At 36.7% G+C, this 12,524-nt stretch overlaps 1 protein-coding gene across 1 annotated transcript in view; it reads left to right on the top strand.

The window, feature by feature from the left end:
* Positions 1 to 10,470, top strand: part of SLC39A8 (solute carrier family 39 member 8) — an 81,971-nt gene extending 71,501 nt beyond the window's left edge. The window contains exons 6-8 of the mRNA XM_007953643.2: positions 7,403 to 7,610; positions 7,739 to 7,923; positions 10,321 to 10,470. Coding sequence (XP_007951834.1) covers positions 7,403 to 7,610; positions 7,739 to 7,923; positions 10,321 to 10,470 — 543 coding nt within the window. The remainder of the gene's footprint in view (positions 1 to 7,402; positions 7,611 to 7,738; positions 7,924 to 10,320) is intronic.
* Positions 10,471 to 12,524: the final 2,054 nt, after the last annotated feature.

Here is a 12,524-nt window from a genome sequence, read left to right as displayed (position 1 = left end):
TTCTGTCTTGTTGAACCTTGCCATCAAAGGGCACAGAGCTCTTAAGTAATAGAACATCATTCAAACTCAGGTTCACCTGATGGCAAGGCTTGTGCCCTCAAATCATTAAACCAGTTTGCCTACTAGTGTTGTGTTCCTTAAATCGTACCCACATTTGCAGCCTTTAAACAATTTTATCATTTTCATATTTCTTACATTAATTTCTCACATATGGGCATACATTTTATATATTTATTTCCATATAATTTCTGTGTTTAGTTTGCTGATACTTATATTTCATTTTGCCATCCTTACTGTATTTTTTGGTGGGTTACTACTTTTTTGGAGGGCTTGATTTTCTCTTTTAGCAGAACTCTTCCTTCCTCCTGCACATTTCTTTCAGTTTGACACAAGGCATATGGAATTTAACTTTTCTCTGCCATGGTTGTTTGCTTTTGCCTTCTTATCAATAAAACATAAAGACAGTAAGCCTTGAACTCTTTTGCATTAATCACGGCTCACCTTGCTTCTCTTAGTGCAGAATGAGAGCTAACTGTGTTACTCCTGCTGTCCAGATCCATTAAACAAACCAAAACGAAAAGATTCATTTCAATGAGACAAAGGACCCTCTTGGTGGGATGCATAATTCATTGCAAACAAAACCCAGTAGACAACCTACTTCACCAGTTTTACTTTCTTCACTGATGATAATGCCCATGTTCTCACAGGTTCACTTTTCCCTCTTGCTTTTTTCTCATCTTCTCCTCACATGACTTTATTTTTGGTGTATTTAAGCAATACATAATGAGTGATTAAAAAAAAAAAAACACCAAAAAACCAAAACAAAAACTTCCAGAAAAGATAAAAGAAAAAAAAAGTATCATAGTACTAGCTCCTAGAGAACCATGATTAACATTTTTATATATACATATTTCCAGGTATATTTGCACTTATACCATCATGTAATTACAATACTAATTACTATTTTTAACTGAAAGGTGTCCAGTAGACAATGCTGTGTGTTTGTCTGGAGATATAAATATGTGTGTGTGTGTGTGTGTATATATATATATATATATATATGTATATATGTATATATGTATATACTGTATGTAAAATTTTTCTCCCTCCCTCAACACTGTTTTGGACATCCTTCCATGTGCAAAAGTATAGATATTCATCATCTCTTCTACTCTACATAGTATTTCATTGCAGGAGTAAACCATGGCTTATATGGTCCATATTTTAATGAAGAATAGCCAACTTGTATCTTTATCTTTCCTCTTCCCTTTCCAACTTGTCTTTGTCCTCCTCCTGTTTCTTTTCTCCTCCTTTTTTGTCCTACTCCTCATCCTTTTCCTTGCTGTCTACATCTCCTCTATAGTCTTTTTTTCCTCTTCCTCATCTTCCATCTTGTTCTCCTTTTCTTTCTCCTCCTCCTTGTCCTTCACCTTGTTCCCCTGGAATTTTATGTTGACATTTTCCTTAGTCGCCCCTCTATTCTTAACTAGCATTCATTATAGTCTTTCTCTCCTAATTCTGATGACTTACATTTTGCTTTGACTTTGATTCCCATTAACAACTAATGGTGGAGATATTGAGAGCCCTTAATTAAGGTTATACAGTAATTATTGTCAGAGCCAAGCTAGAACTCATTTCTCCTGACTCTCTTTTCAGTAGATTGAGTTACCTCATTATGGCTGAATATAGAAAAAGCATACATTTAGGGTACAAGTCAGACAAGGAAGCAAGCAAATAAACAACAAAGGTGGAGGGTGGGGGTGTTGGAGAAGAATACTCAGTAACTGAACAAGAAAGACTTGCACTTAGTTCTAATGCTGCTCAGTGACTTAGTTAGTTACAAGTGAAATATAAAAGGACTCTTTGATTACTTCGGTTTGTTCTAAAACTATTAAAAACGTATACCTGTTAACTTACCCCATGAGATCATTGGGGACCTGAATTCATAGAGCCAGTATGAGATATTACAGACTCAATAATATCTGTACTTAAAGGTGAGAGATTCATGCCTGATACATCAATTTAATTTCTTTTGCAGAATTACGGGACTTTGTATATAGGTTCTGTATGTAATACCAAGTAGTCAATGTTAGGTCTTAGATAGTTTTTACCCTAAATCAACACAAGTAAATCAGAAGTTGTAAATATATGATTAGGTAAATCAAGTTGGAAGATGAATCAACTATTTTGATTTGCTATGGTTTTATTAAACATATCTTGGCAATAAGTTTTTACAGATCTTAGATTACTTCCTGTATGGCTTTTCCATGACCACTTTTGTTTCTCTTTCAGCAGTAATTGCTTCATCTTCTGAGATTTTTTTTACCTAAAACACCCATTTGACATGTTCTAAGCCATTATTGTTTATTATGTTGTGTATTTGAGATATTGTTTTGGTTACCATATGCTGCTCTAATAGAAAAATACCACAAATGGGATGGTTTGAACAAACAGGAGTTTATTCTCTTACAGTTTAGGAGAATAGAAGTCCAAGTTCAAAGTGCCAGCTCTAAGGGCTGTGTAAAAGCCCCTCAACCTTGGGGTTCAGCCCTGCCTCTTGCCCACTGAAGCTGGAGGCTTTCTGCACTCATGCAGTTGCTGGCTGCTGAGGCTGGCAAACCCAATGTTGACAAGTGGAAAGGCACAGTCTCAAGATTAGCAAACAACATGGCAGGCCACTAATTCAAGTTCAGAGATAGGCCCATGGCAGACTGCTAAATGAAGACTCAGGTACACGCAAAGTCCAAGCATGCAAAAAAAAAAAAAGCTAGAGACCTTCCTCAAAGTTGCTTCTTATATACTGGAAGCAGACCACAGCCCTAAAGCAGCTACTCAGCTGCTCACAGTAGATTCCACTGTAAAGTTGATTACCAGTCTCATCATGGGGAATACTACATCCAGCTGCCCAGCCACTCAACCAGGCCCAGCCAAGTTTATATGTATATATAAGATATATATATAGATATTTAAGATCTATCTGTCTGTCTATCTATCTATCTATCTATCTATCTATATCTATCCACTGCCATTGTGTTGATTCTGACTGATAGCCACCCACAGGGTTTCCAAGGCTGCAAATCTTTCCACAAGTAGATTGCCTCATTTTCCTTCCTTCCTTCTGTGGAGCAGCTGGTGGGTTTGAACCACCAACCTTCTTGTTAGCAGCCAAATGCTTTACCCATTGCACCACCAGGACTCCATATGTATATATATAAAACACTATATTTTAAGACAAAATGGAGTACATTTTATACAGATGATATCTGCCTCTTCAAAGAGATTAGTTTATTCTAGCGTGCTTCCTGTGTTTAGAAGAGTTTTGTCTTATCCCCCAATGGGGGGATTCTTTTTGGAAATTGCCTTCAGATTCTATTACAAATAAGAACTATTCCTCCTCTCAAAAAACATTTGGAGTAGTGAAAACACCATTATTTTATTTTTTAAAAAAAGCTTCTTACTTGCTGTGTGTGTCTGAGTAATCTCACCATTCACCCTGAGGTTTAGTTTTCTCAACTCTAAAATGGTAATACTAGTGCTACTTGTCTGCACTTCTCATTGTTTTGATGAATAAATGAATTAAATATCTAAAGTGCTTAGAATGATGCCTGGCAAATAATAATAATAATAACAAAACTCACAGCCATTGAGTCAGATCTGACTCATAGCGACCCCTCCTTGGGTTTCCAAGGCAGTATCATCACTACAGAAGTAGATTGCTCAATCTTCCTTCCAAGGAGTGGCTGGTGGGTTTGAACTGCCAGCCTCTGGTTAGCAGTCAAATGCCTGAGGCACTACGCCACCAGAGCTCCTAATAAGTACTGTAGACCCTTGCTATTTTCTCCTTTCCCTCTTCTGTTTCTTCTTATTAGTCCTCTAATGCTCACAACAATTCTATGAAGGTGGTAATATTACTTTTACCTTCTGGCTAATTAGTCCTGACTGTTTTATATAACTTTGAGCTTCTCCTTCTTTTTCTGCTTCACCAATCCTCCTCCTTCTCCTTTCTTCTTCTTCTAATTCTTCCCCACCTGTTCTTCCTCCTCTTCCTACTCATCTGCCTCCTCCTTTTATAACTACCACTACCTGTCCTCCACTCAGACTCCCTTAATCTTTCCACTCTTTTTACCAGTTTTGATTCCATATTAACTTTATTATTATTAACAAATAGCAATAATTATAATATTATTATCAACAAATGATTTTTGGTTGTGTCTACAGATGAAAACATTACTCAAAGATGAAGATTTGAACTAGTGAAACAGTGAAAAGATGTGTTTCAAGATCTAAAGGCAATTCTGAAAGAATTGTTTCAAAAGTATTTTCATTAATAAACCAAACTTAAAACCATCAAGACAATTCCAACTCATAGTGACCCCCATTAGGTTTCCAGGGCTGTAAATCTTTATGGAAGCAGACTGCCTCATCTTTATTTCACAGAGTGGCTGGTGGGCTTGAACCACTGACCTTTTAGTTAACAGCCAAATGCCTTTACCACTACACCACCGGTGCTCCTTATTTGGTTATATATCATGTTTAAAAAATAATAATAAAGAAAAATCAGCCATATACTTGTTTATCCAAGTTGCCTAAGTTTTTTTTTTCTTTTTTTAAATTTTTTATTGTGATTTGGCTGAAAATTTACAGAGCAAATTCACTTTCCATACAGCAGCTCACATACACTTTGTCTCATGACATTGACTGCAATTTCCCACAATACAACAGCTCCCCTCCACCATCCTCCCCATACCTCTTCCCTGTGTCCTTTTCTCCCATGCACACCTGCCCCCCAAACTGTCTCCCTGTGCATACACACCCTTCTATTCTTCCATGATTGATCTCTCCAAGCTGTGTATCTACCTAATGTAAACGTTCAGCGCATATTCCTGTCTTTTGTTTGTCTGGAAGCCTCAGAAGTGGGTTCAATTCCAGTCCTAAAGGGCAACTAGGGGCCATAGTCTCAGTGGTTCCACCAGGCTCTATCAGACCACCAAACCTGGTCCTTTTACTTTTCTTTTTTATATTATTTTGAGTTTTGTTCCACATTGTTCTCCCACTTTATCTAGGCTCTCCACAGATATCCCCCTCTGAGTGGTTGATAGTGGTAGCTGGGCACCATTTAGTTCTTCTGGTCTCATTGTCACATAGGCTGAGAACCACATGGTGTACTAGTCACTTGGACTAATTGTTTCCATGAATCTTTGGTTTTCTTCATTCATTTTTGCTCTGGATGAGGAGAGATCCATCATTGCGTCTAGATGGCCACTTGCAAGCTTGTAAGATCCCAGTCACTACTTGCCAAAATAGGATTTGGAACAATATTTTGTGTAGTATGTTATGCCAATTGAGCTTGATGTCCACTGTGACTATAGTACTGGGCCCACCGGTGCAACTGCTCGCTTCCTCTGGATACCTGGCTGTGCCCAAGAAGTGACTACAACCTTGCTCCTTGTCAGCTCTACTATATACCCAGGAATTCTTACAGAACGTACAAATATAGAAACATTGTCCACCCAACCCTATATGTGGTCTTGGGCACACTGCCCCCTGCATGGACATACCTAATAGTTCAGCCTATCCACCCATCTGTCTGCCCATATACCAATGTTTGCCTTCACTGACAATGTGGTACTATATGTGCAAAATTATTCATCTTTGCTGTCTGAACCTTCCATGCACCTCTCTATGTTTTCCTCTTCCTCAATGCCACAGTGTTGATTACTCATGTTTGGTGTATTGCCCTTCTCTTCACCCAAATCAATACTTATCTCTACCTATCTAACAGTCCCTCCCCTCTGTTCCCACCCCTGGTGACCAACAAAGAAAATTTCTTTCCATATATAAACCTTTCCTTGACTTTTTGCAATAATGAACTAATACAGTATTTGTCCATCTGTGATTGACTTATTTTACTGAACATAATGTCCTCCAAGTTCATCCATGTTATGTAGTGTATTGTTGATTCTATGCTATTCTTTAGGGTTGCATAGTATTTCATTGTGTGTATGTACCATAGTTTGGTTATCTGTTCTTTTGTTGATGGGCACCTAGGTTGTTTCCATCTTTTGGCTATTGTAAATAGTGCTGCAGTGAACATGGGTGTGCATATATCTGTTCTTGTCCTGGCTCTCACTTCTTTAGGATATATAGCTAGTAATGGAATGGCTGGGTATTATAGCATTTCTAATTCCAACTTTTGAAGGAATCACCATACTGCTTTCCACAGTGGTTGTATCATTTGATAGTCCCACCAGCAGTGTATGAGAGTCCCAATCTCTCCACAACCTTTCCTGCATTTGTTATTTTCTGTCTTATTGAACTTTGCTACTACTGTTGGGGAAGATGATATCTAATTATTTTGATTTGCATCTCTCTAATGGCTAATGATTATGAGCATTTCTTCACATGTTTGTTGGCCACCTGAATATCCTCTTTGGTGAGGTGTCTATTCATGCCTTCTGTCCATTTTTTAACTGGATTATTGTCTTTTTGTTGTTGAGGTGTTGGAGTTTTCTATAAATTCTAGAGATAAACCCTTTCCAGATATGTCATTGCTCAATATCTGTTCCCAATCTGTAGGTTCTCTTTTGATTCTTTTGGAGAAGTCTTTGGAAACACATAAAAATTTAATTTTTAGAAGGTTGCATTCATCTAGTTTATCTTCCACTATTTATGCATTTTGGGTTATGCTTGATAGTCTATTTGTACCATATATTGTTGTTGTTGTTGTTTTATGCCATCAAGTCAGACCCAACTCATAGCAACCCCTCCTTGGATTTCTGAGGCAGTATCACAATGGAAATAGATTGCCCAACCTTCCTTCCAAGGAGTGGCTGGTGGATGTGAACCACCAGCCTTCTCATTAGCAGTCAAGTGTCTTAGGCACTATGCTACCAGAGCTCCCATACCACATATTAGGGCCCCTAAATTTGCCCATAGTTTTTCCTTGAGGAACTTTCTAGTTTTAGGTTTCACATTTGAGTCTTTGATCCATCTGGAGTTAGTTACTGTGTATGGTGTGAGGTACAGATCTTGTTTCATTTTTCTGCAAATGAATATCCAGTTTTGCCAGGGCCATTTGTTAAACAGGGAGCTCTGGTTGTGTAGTGCCTAAGGCATTTGACTGCTAACCAGAAGGCTGGCAGTTCAAACCCACCAACCACTCCTCGGAAGGAAGATTGGGCAATCTACTTCTGTAGTGATACTGCTTCGGAAACCCAAGGAGGGGTCGCTATGAGTCGGATATATCTCGATGGCAATAAGTTTGGTTTGGTTGTCCACTATGAAGTAATTTATGTTGTAATCATTTGTCTCTTACAATACATAACCCATCTTTTACTTCTCTGTATCTCTTAGACTTTCAAGAAATTGATAATCATGTGCATTGATTTTCTGCTACTTACAGGATGACAAAAGAGAATCAAGTTCATGTTCCTGTTTGAAGGGGCCCAAATTGTCAGAAATAGGGACAATTGCCTGGATGATAACGCTCTGTGATGCCCTCCACAATTTCATTGATGGCCTGGCGATTGGGGCTTCCTTCACCTTGTCTCTCCTTCAGGGACTTAGCACCTCAATAGCAATCCTGTGTGAAGAGTTTCCTCATGAGCTAGGTAAGAGAATGATATCCTTTAGGTGACAAGCTCTTAGAATCTTGCTGCTGTGCCAGAATGAAGGACTATTTGTTGGATCTTGATGATTATCTTTCATCTCATTAAAAATTTTCTTCTTCTTCTTCTAGGGGACTTTGTGATTCTACTCAATGCAGGGATGAGCACTCGACAAGCTTTGCTATTCAACTTTCTTTCTGCATGTTCCTGCTATGTTGGGCTAGCTTTTGGCATTTTGGTGGGCAACAATTTTGCCCCAAATATCATCTTTGCACTAGCTGGAGGCATGTTCCTCTATATTTCTCTGGCAGATATGGTAAGAAAATTAAAAATATTGTTTTGCTTTAATTTAAAATTTACATCTAGGTATTTCTGTTTTCCACAGTCTGCAAGGCTTTTTTATTGTTATTTAGAACATTCTCAGAATAGATGACTTTTCATGAGTAGTTTATGCTTAATAGTAATTTGAAAGTGAATTCTGTTGATTCTTTCATCTATAATCTTATTGATTGATGATGAAATGCTTTACTTTTGGTGAATTAGAGATATTTTCCTATGTCTCCTTTTGCCTCATTGTGGGTAAACTTTGTCTTCTATTATGTTATTGCCAGCAGCCACTTAGTCATTCCCCATGGGATGGCAATCCCATCTACAGTAGAACAAAGTGCTGCCTGGTGCTGTGTCATCCCATGATCAGCAGATCAGACTGTTGTGAACCATAGGGGTTTCATTGGCTGATTTTTGGATGTAGATCATCTCCTACTTTTAGTCTGAAGGCTCTGATGAAACCTGTTCAGCATCACAGCAACATGCAATTCACTACATACTGATGGGTGGTAGCTATGCATGAAGTGCCTTGGCCCAGAATTGAACCTGGGTCTCCTTCATGGATAGTGAGTTTCTACTACTGAACCACCAATGCCCTGTCTTCTATTATTATATGTCTCTAATTAGAAGAGGAACAGCTTACTAGAGTAAATAATATTTTATTTTTTCAAAGATCTAAATGAAGACTTTTGGGCTAAACTAAACCTGGTAAAATTAAAATTGGACAATATTTATTTGGGTCAGTATATATTTGTAGCTATGTTTATGTTTATGCTGTATACGTCTTTATTTATAACTGAGTGTATGTATGTATGTATGTGTGTATGAGAGTGTACGGATGGTCCTGTGTGTGTGTGTGCATGTGTGTGTAAGAGTGCATGTCAGTGATCCTGTAAATTTCCAAATGAATGGAATCATGGACGGCTTACTAGAAAATGAAAATGTGTTAAGTGTATGAGAATCAAGGAATATTTCCTTTGCATTTGGAATGGAATATGCATCACATACATAATCCAATCACTTAATTTCCTGCCTCTTGTGTTCTTGGCTCCAAATTGTGGTCATCTAGCTCTATTCTTTGTTCTGTGCAGAGTAAGGCTATTATCTGGCAGGACCACTATTGCACCTGTTGTTTTCTTCATAGAATCACTGTCTCACCTTGTCTTTATTAGAGATCATCATTTCCATCTCACATAAGGACAGAATCTATTAGTTATCCAGTTTAAAGAAATAAAAATAATAAATGATGCCATAAAACTTAACAGTAGATTTGCTTTTAAAAATGGTGTCACATCTTTCAGTCATTTTTATCCTAGTAACTATTTTCTTAAGTTAGGCACATCGATTGAGGATTCTAAAAACCTCTAGATACATTACATTACAATATGTATACCAAATCATTTTGGAGTATATTTAGAAAATTTTTATTTACAGATCTCTTCATGTAGCCTTTTTGTTAGTAGTGATCTGCTGAGAAAGGGTGGATTTGAAGCACAGGACTTGAGGTTTTTATTGTTTTCACTGCAATGAGACTATTATAGTCTTCAATGCCAATACATAATTTATTTAAAAACTTTATGTTTCTGTGAGGGTAGAGCATGCATGAAAAAGCAAAATGGAAAAGATCAAGGATAAAAAGCATAAGGATTTCTTAAAAATATATTCAGTCACTATTTATTGATATTTCTGCACCCAAACTAGAAATATGTAAGACACTGGGGACACTGCATTCATGGGTCTCTTTTTCTGCAGAGAAGGAAGCCAGAAATTTACACACACATACACACACACAAATAAGTAAGTAATTACAAATAATAAAAACAAACTATGAAAGAAAAGGAAAAGTAATATATATATAATGATAGATGATAATGAGGGTGGGGTGGGTAGTGTTGGGGAATCTAATATAAATTTGGAGGAGCTAAGGAAAGTGTCTCTAAGAAGGTATTATTTAATCTGAGACCTGAAGAATTTAGCCCATTGAAAAACTGGAGAGGGAAGAGTCCAGGTGGAGGTTAGGGCATGTGTGAAGACTTTGAGGCAGATAATAACTAGATACATATGGGGTTCTGAAAGAAGGTTGTGAATAGAACACGGAGAAGAAGGTAGGAGGATAAGAGGGAGAGAAAGAGGAATAAAGGGAGTGAATGAGAGGCAATATCTCATTCAATTGATTGGGACAATTGAAAAAAGAACAGTACTATTTCAGTACTTTTCCTTATGTTGATTGATGATAGGACTGGGTATTCGTATTTTGCTATCTATGTTAAAACATTTAAGCATCTGGAATCAATGATCATTTTAATTCCACAGAAATCTATTAAAGAGTATTTTATGTTTTACCACAAGATGGCAACAGTTATCTAACAGTGTATCTTTCTTCTAGTTTCCTGAGATGAATGATATGCTGAGAGAAAAGGTAACTGGAAGAAAAACGGATTTCACCTTCTTCATGATTCAGAATGCTGGAATGTTAACTGGATTTATAGCCATTCTGCTTATTACCTTGTTTGCAGGAGACATTGAATTGGAGTAAAAGGAAATGAAAGATGGTGCTGTTGATGAAGGCATTTAATAAATAAAACATCTCCAAAGGGATTTTTAAGCTGACCTTACTTAGTTAAAAGATAATTTTATTTTCAATTGTAGGTCAAGAAAACTAATTATCGGCTTTGGATCGATGAACTAGACCATTATTTGTTGTAAATGCTTAAAAAGGTTTTCAGTTCCTGTTTGAGGTGGTTGGTATATGGGATCTTTGGTCAATACCCATTTTTCTATGTCACATTACATGCGTATTAGAAAATCATCATGAAGTAAGAGACATGCATTCTATAATCTTTCAGACACCAGGACCCAGAGAAAAATACAAGGTAGGATCAGAGGTTCAAATGATTTCAGAGTGGTTCAATTTCAATTAAAACGAGATTGTTCTGATGCTTTCAAGGAGAGGTACATCAAACTGTGGGAGAGAAAATGTATGCAACACAGATTCAAAGGATTCCAGGCCTTAATGAACCCAAAAAGGAAAGATTGCTCATAGTTTTTGTTGCTTTATACATATTTCAGTTAGGGACTTGTAGGATTGTTTTGAAAGCCATTTTACAAAAATATGAATTATGAAATCAATAAAGTTTTATAATTCTACTAAGGTCAGACTTAGTCTGATTCTTTATTTCTAAGTATGTTCTCTAGTAGAATTCATAAAAAAACAGAATTGCTTTTTTTTTGACATACGTTATGGCAAAACATTATGTAAAGCTGATGGAAACTCAGTTTCAGTGTACAATGTATTTGATTTGTGAAGGTGGAGAATATATTGGTTTGTAGAAAGAAATTGATAACATTTTAAGCAATCTATTTTTAAAGATGAGCACGATTATTTAGCAAAGAATTTTTTTAAATAAATGAGAAGTAACAGCTGGCTGTTGTACCTCAAGGATTAATTAACTAGACAACATACATTTCTTAAGGGTGATTGGGAAAAATGTACAAAAGATTTCTTTTGTGTTCTGTCAAGGTATACCTTGAGTGGGGGTAGGCATGGGAGTCAGCACACCGTGGTTATTTTTCAACCTTTGTGATCATTATTAGACGTCGTGGAGTCAGCTCCAGATTCATGGCAATCTCACGTACAATGGAATGAGATGCAGCCTGGTCCTGTGTCATCCCCATGGTTGATGACTGATTGGACCCTTGTGATACATGTGTTTATTCATTTAGCAGGTATAGGAAGTTGGTCTAAATTTGAGCATCCTAACCTGAATTTTAGACTCCCAAATTAGGGAAAGATGATTTAGCAATAAGGAAAATGATTGATAAAAGCCAACAATGATCTCAGGAATTACATTGTTCCATGAGCCATGAAATGTTCTCACATAGGAATAATGCAGATTTGATAAACATTTAATATATATTCATTTATATGTTGTGTTATGACTGACAATTAGGAAAACTAATTTTTGACCAAATAGTAAACACTTTTGAAACTGTGAATTGTGTTATTCATTAATTATTTATTATATATCTTCTCAAATGCCTACCATGTACTAGGAATTATGGGAGAGAGAGATACATGGGAATAAGTGATTATTTCAAAGATATTCAAAGAGTGAATACTGCAAAAATTTATCATTATTCATTAATATCAATAAGCAGAATCTATTTTTATTTTATCTGTTTACATTAAACCTTAGGAAATAATCCTTACTTTTTTAAAGCATATTATATGTATGAAATAAGAAGCTAGTTACAACTGAATATTAAAACAAGACAGTTTAACCAACTCTTAGTATAGATCACTGTGTATGTGGATTGTTTGTATGCTTTTGTTATTCTCTATTTGTTTGTTGTTGTTGTTAGGTGACTTCGAATTGTCTCTGACCCATAGCGACTCTGTGTACAACAGATTGAAACCTTCTCAGTCCTGTGCCAGCCTCATGATCCTTGCTATATCTGAGCCCATCATTGCAGCCACTGTATCAATTGATCTTTTGAGGGCCTTCCCCTTCCTCGTTGTCCCTCCACTTTAAGCGTGATATCCTTCTCAGGGAATGGTCCCTTCTGAAAACATGACCAAAGTAGGTGAGA

This window comes from Orycteropus afer, unplaced genomic scaffold (genome assembly GCF_000298275.1).
Source record: "Orycteropus afer afer isolate SDZICR_OR568_19922 unplaced genomic scaffold, OryAfe1.0 scaffold00403, whole genome shotgun sequence".
NCBI classification, from domain to species: domain Eukaryota; kingdom Metazoa; phylum Chordata; class Mammalia; order Tubulidentata; family Orycteropodidae; genus Orycteropus; species Orycteropus afer.
This window is presented reverse-complemented; position numbering and strand designations above follow the sequence as displayed.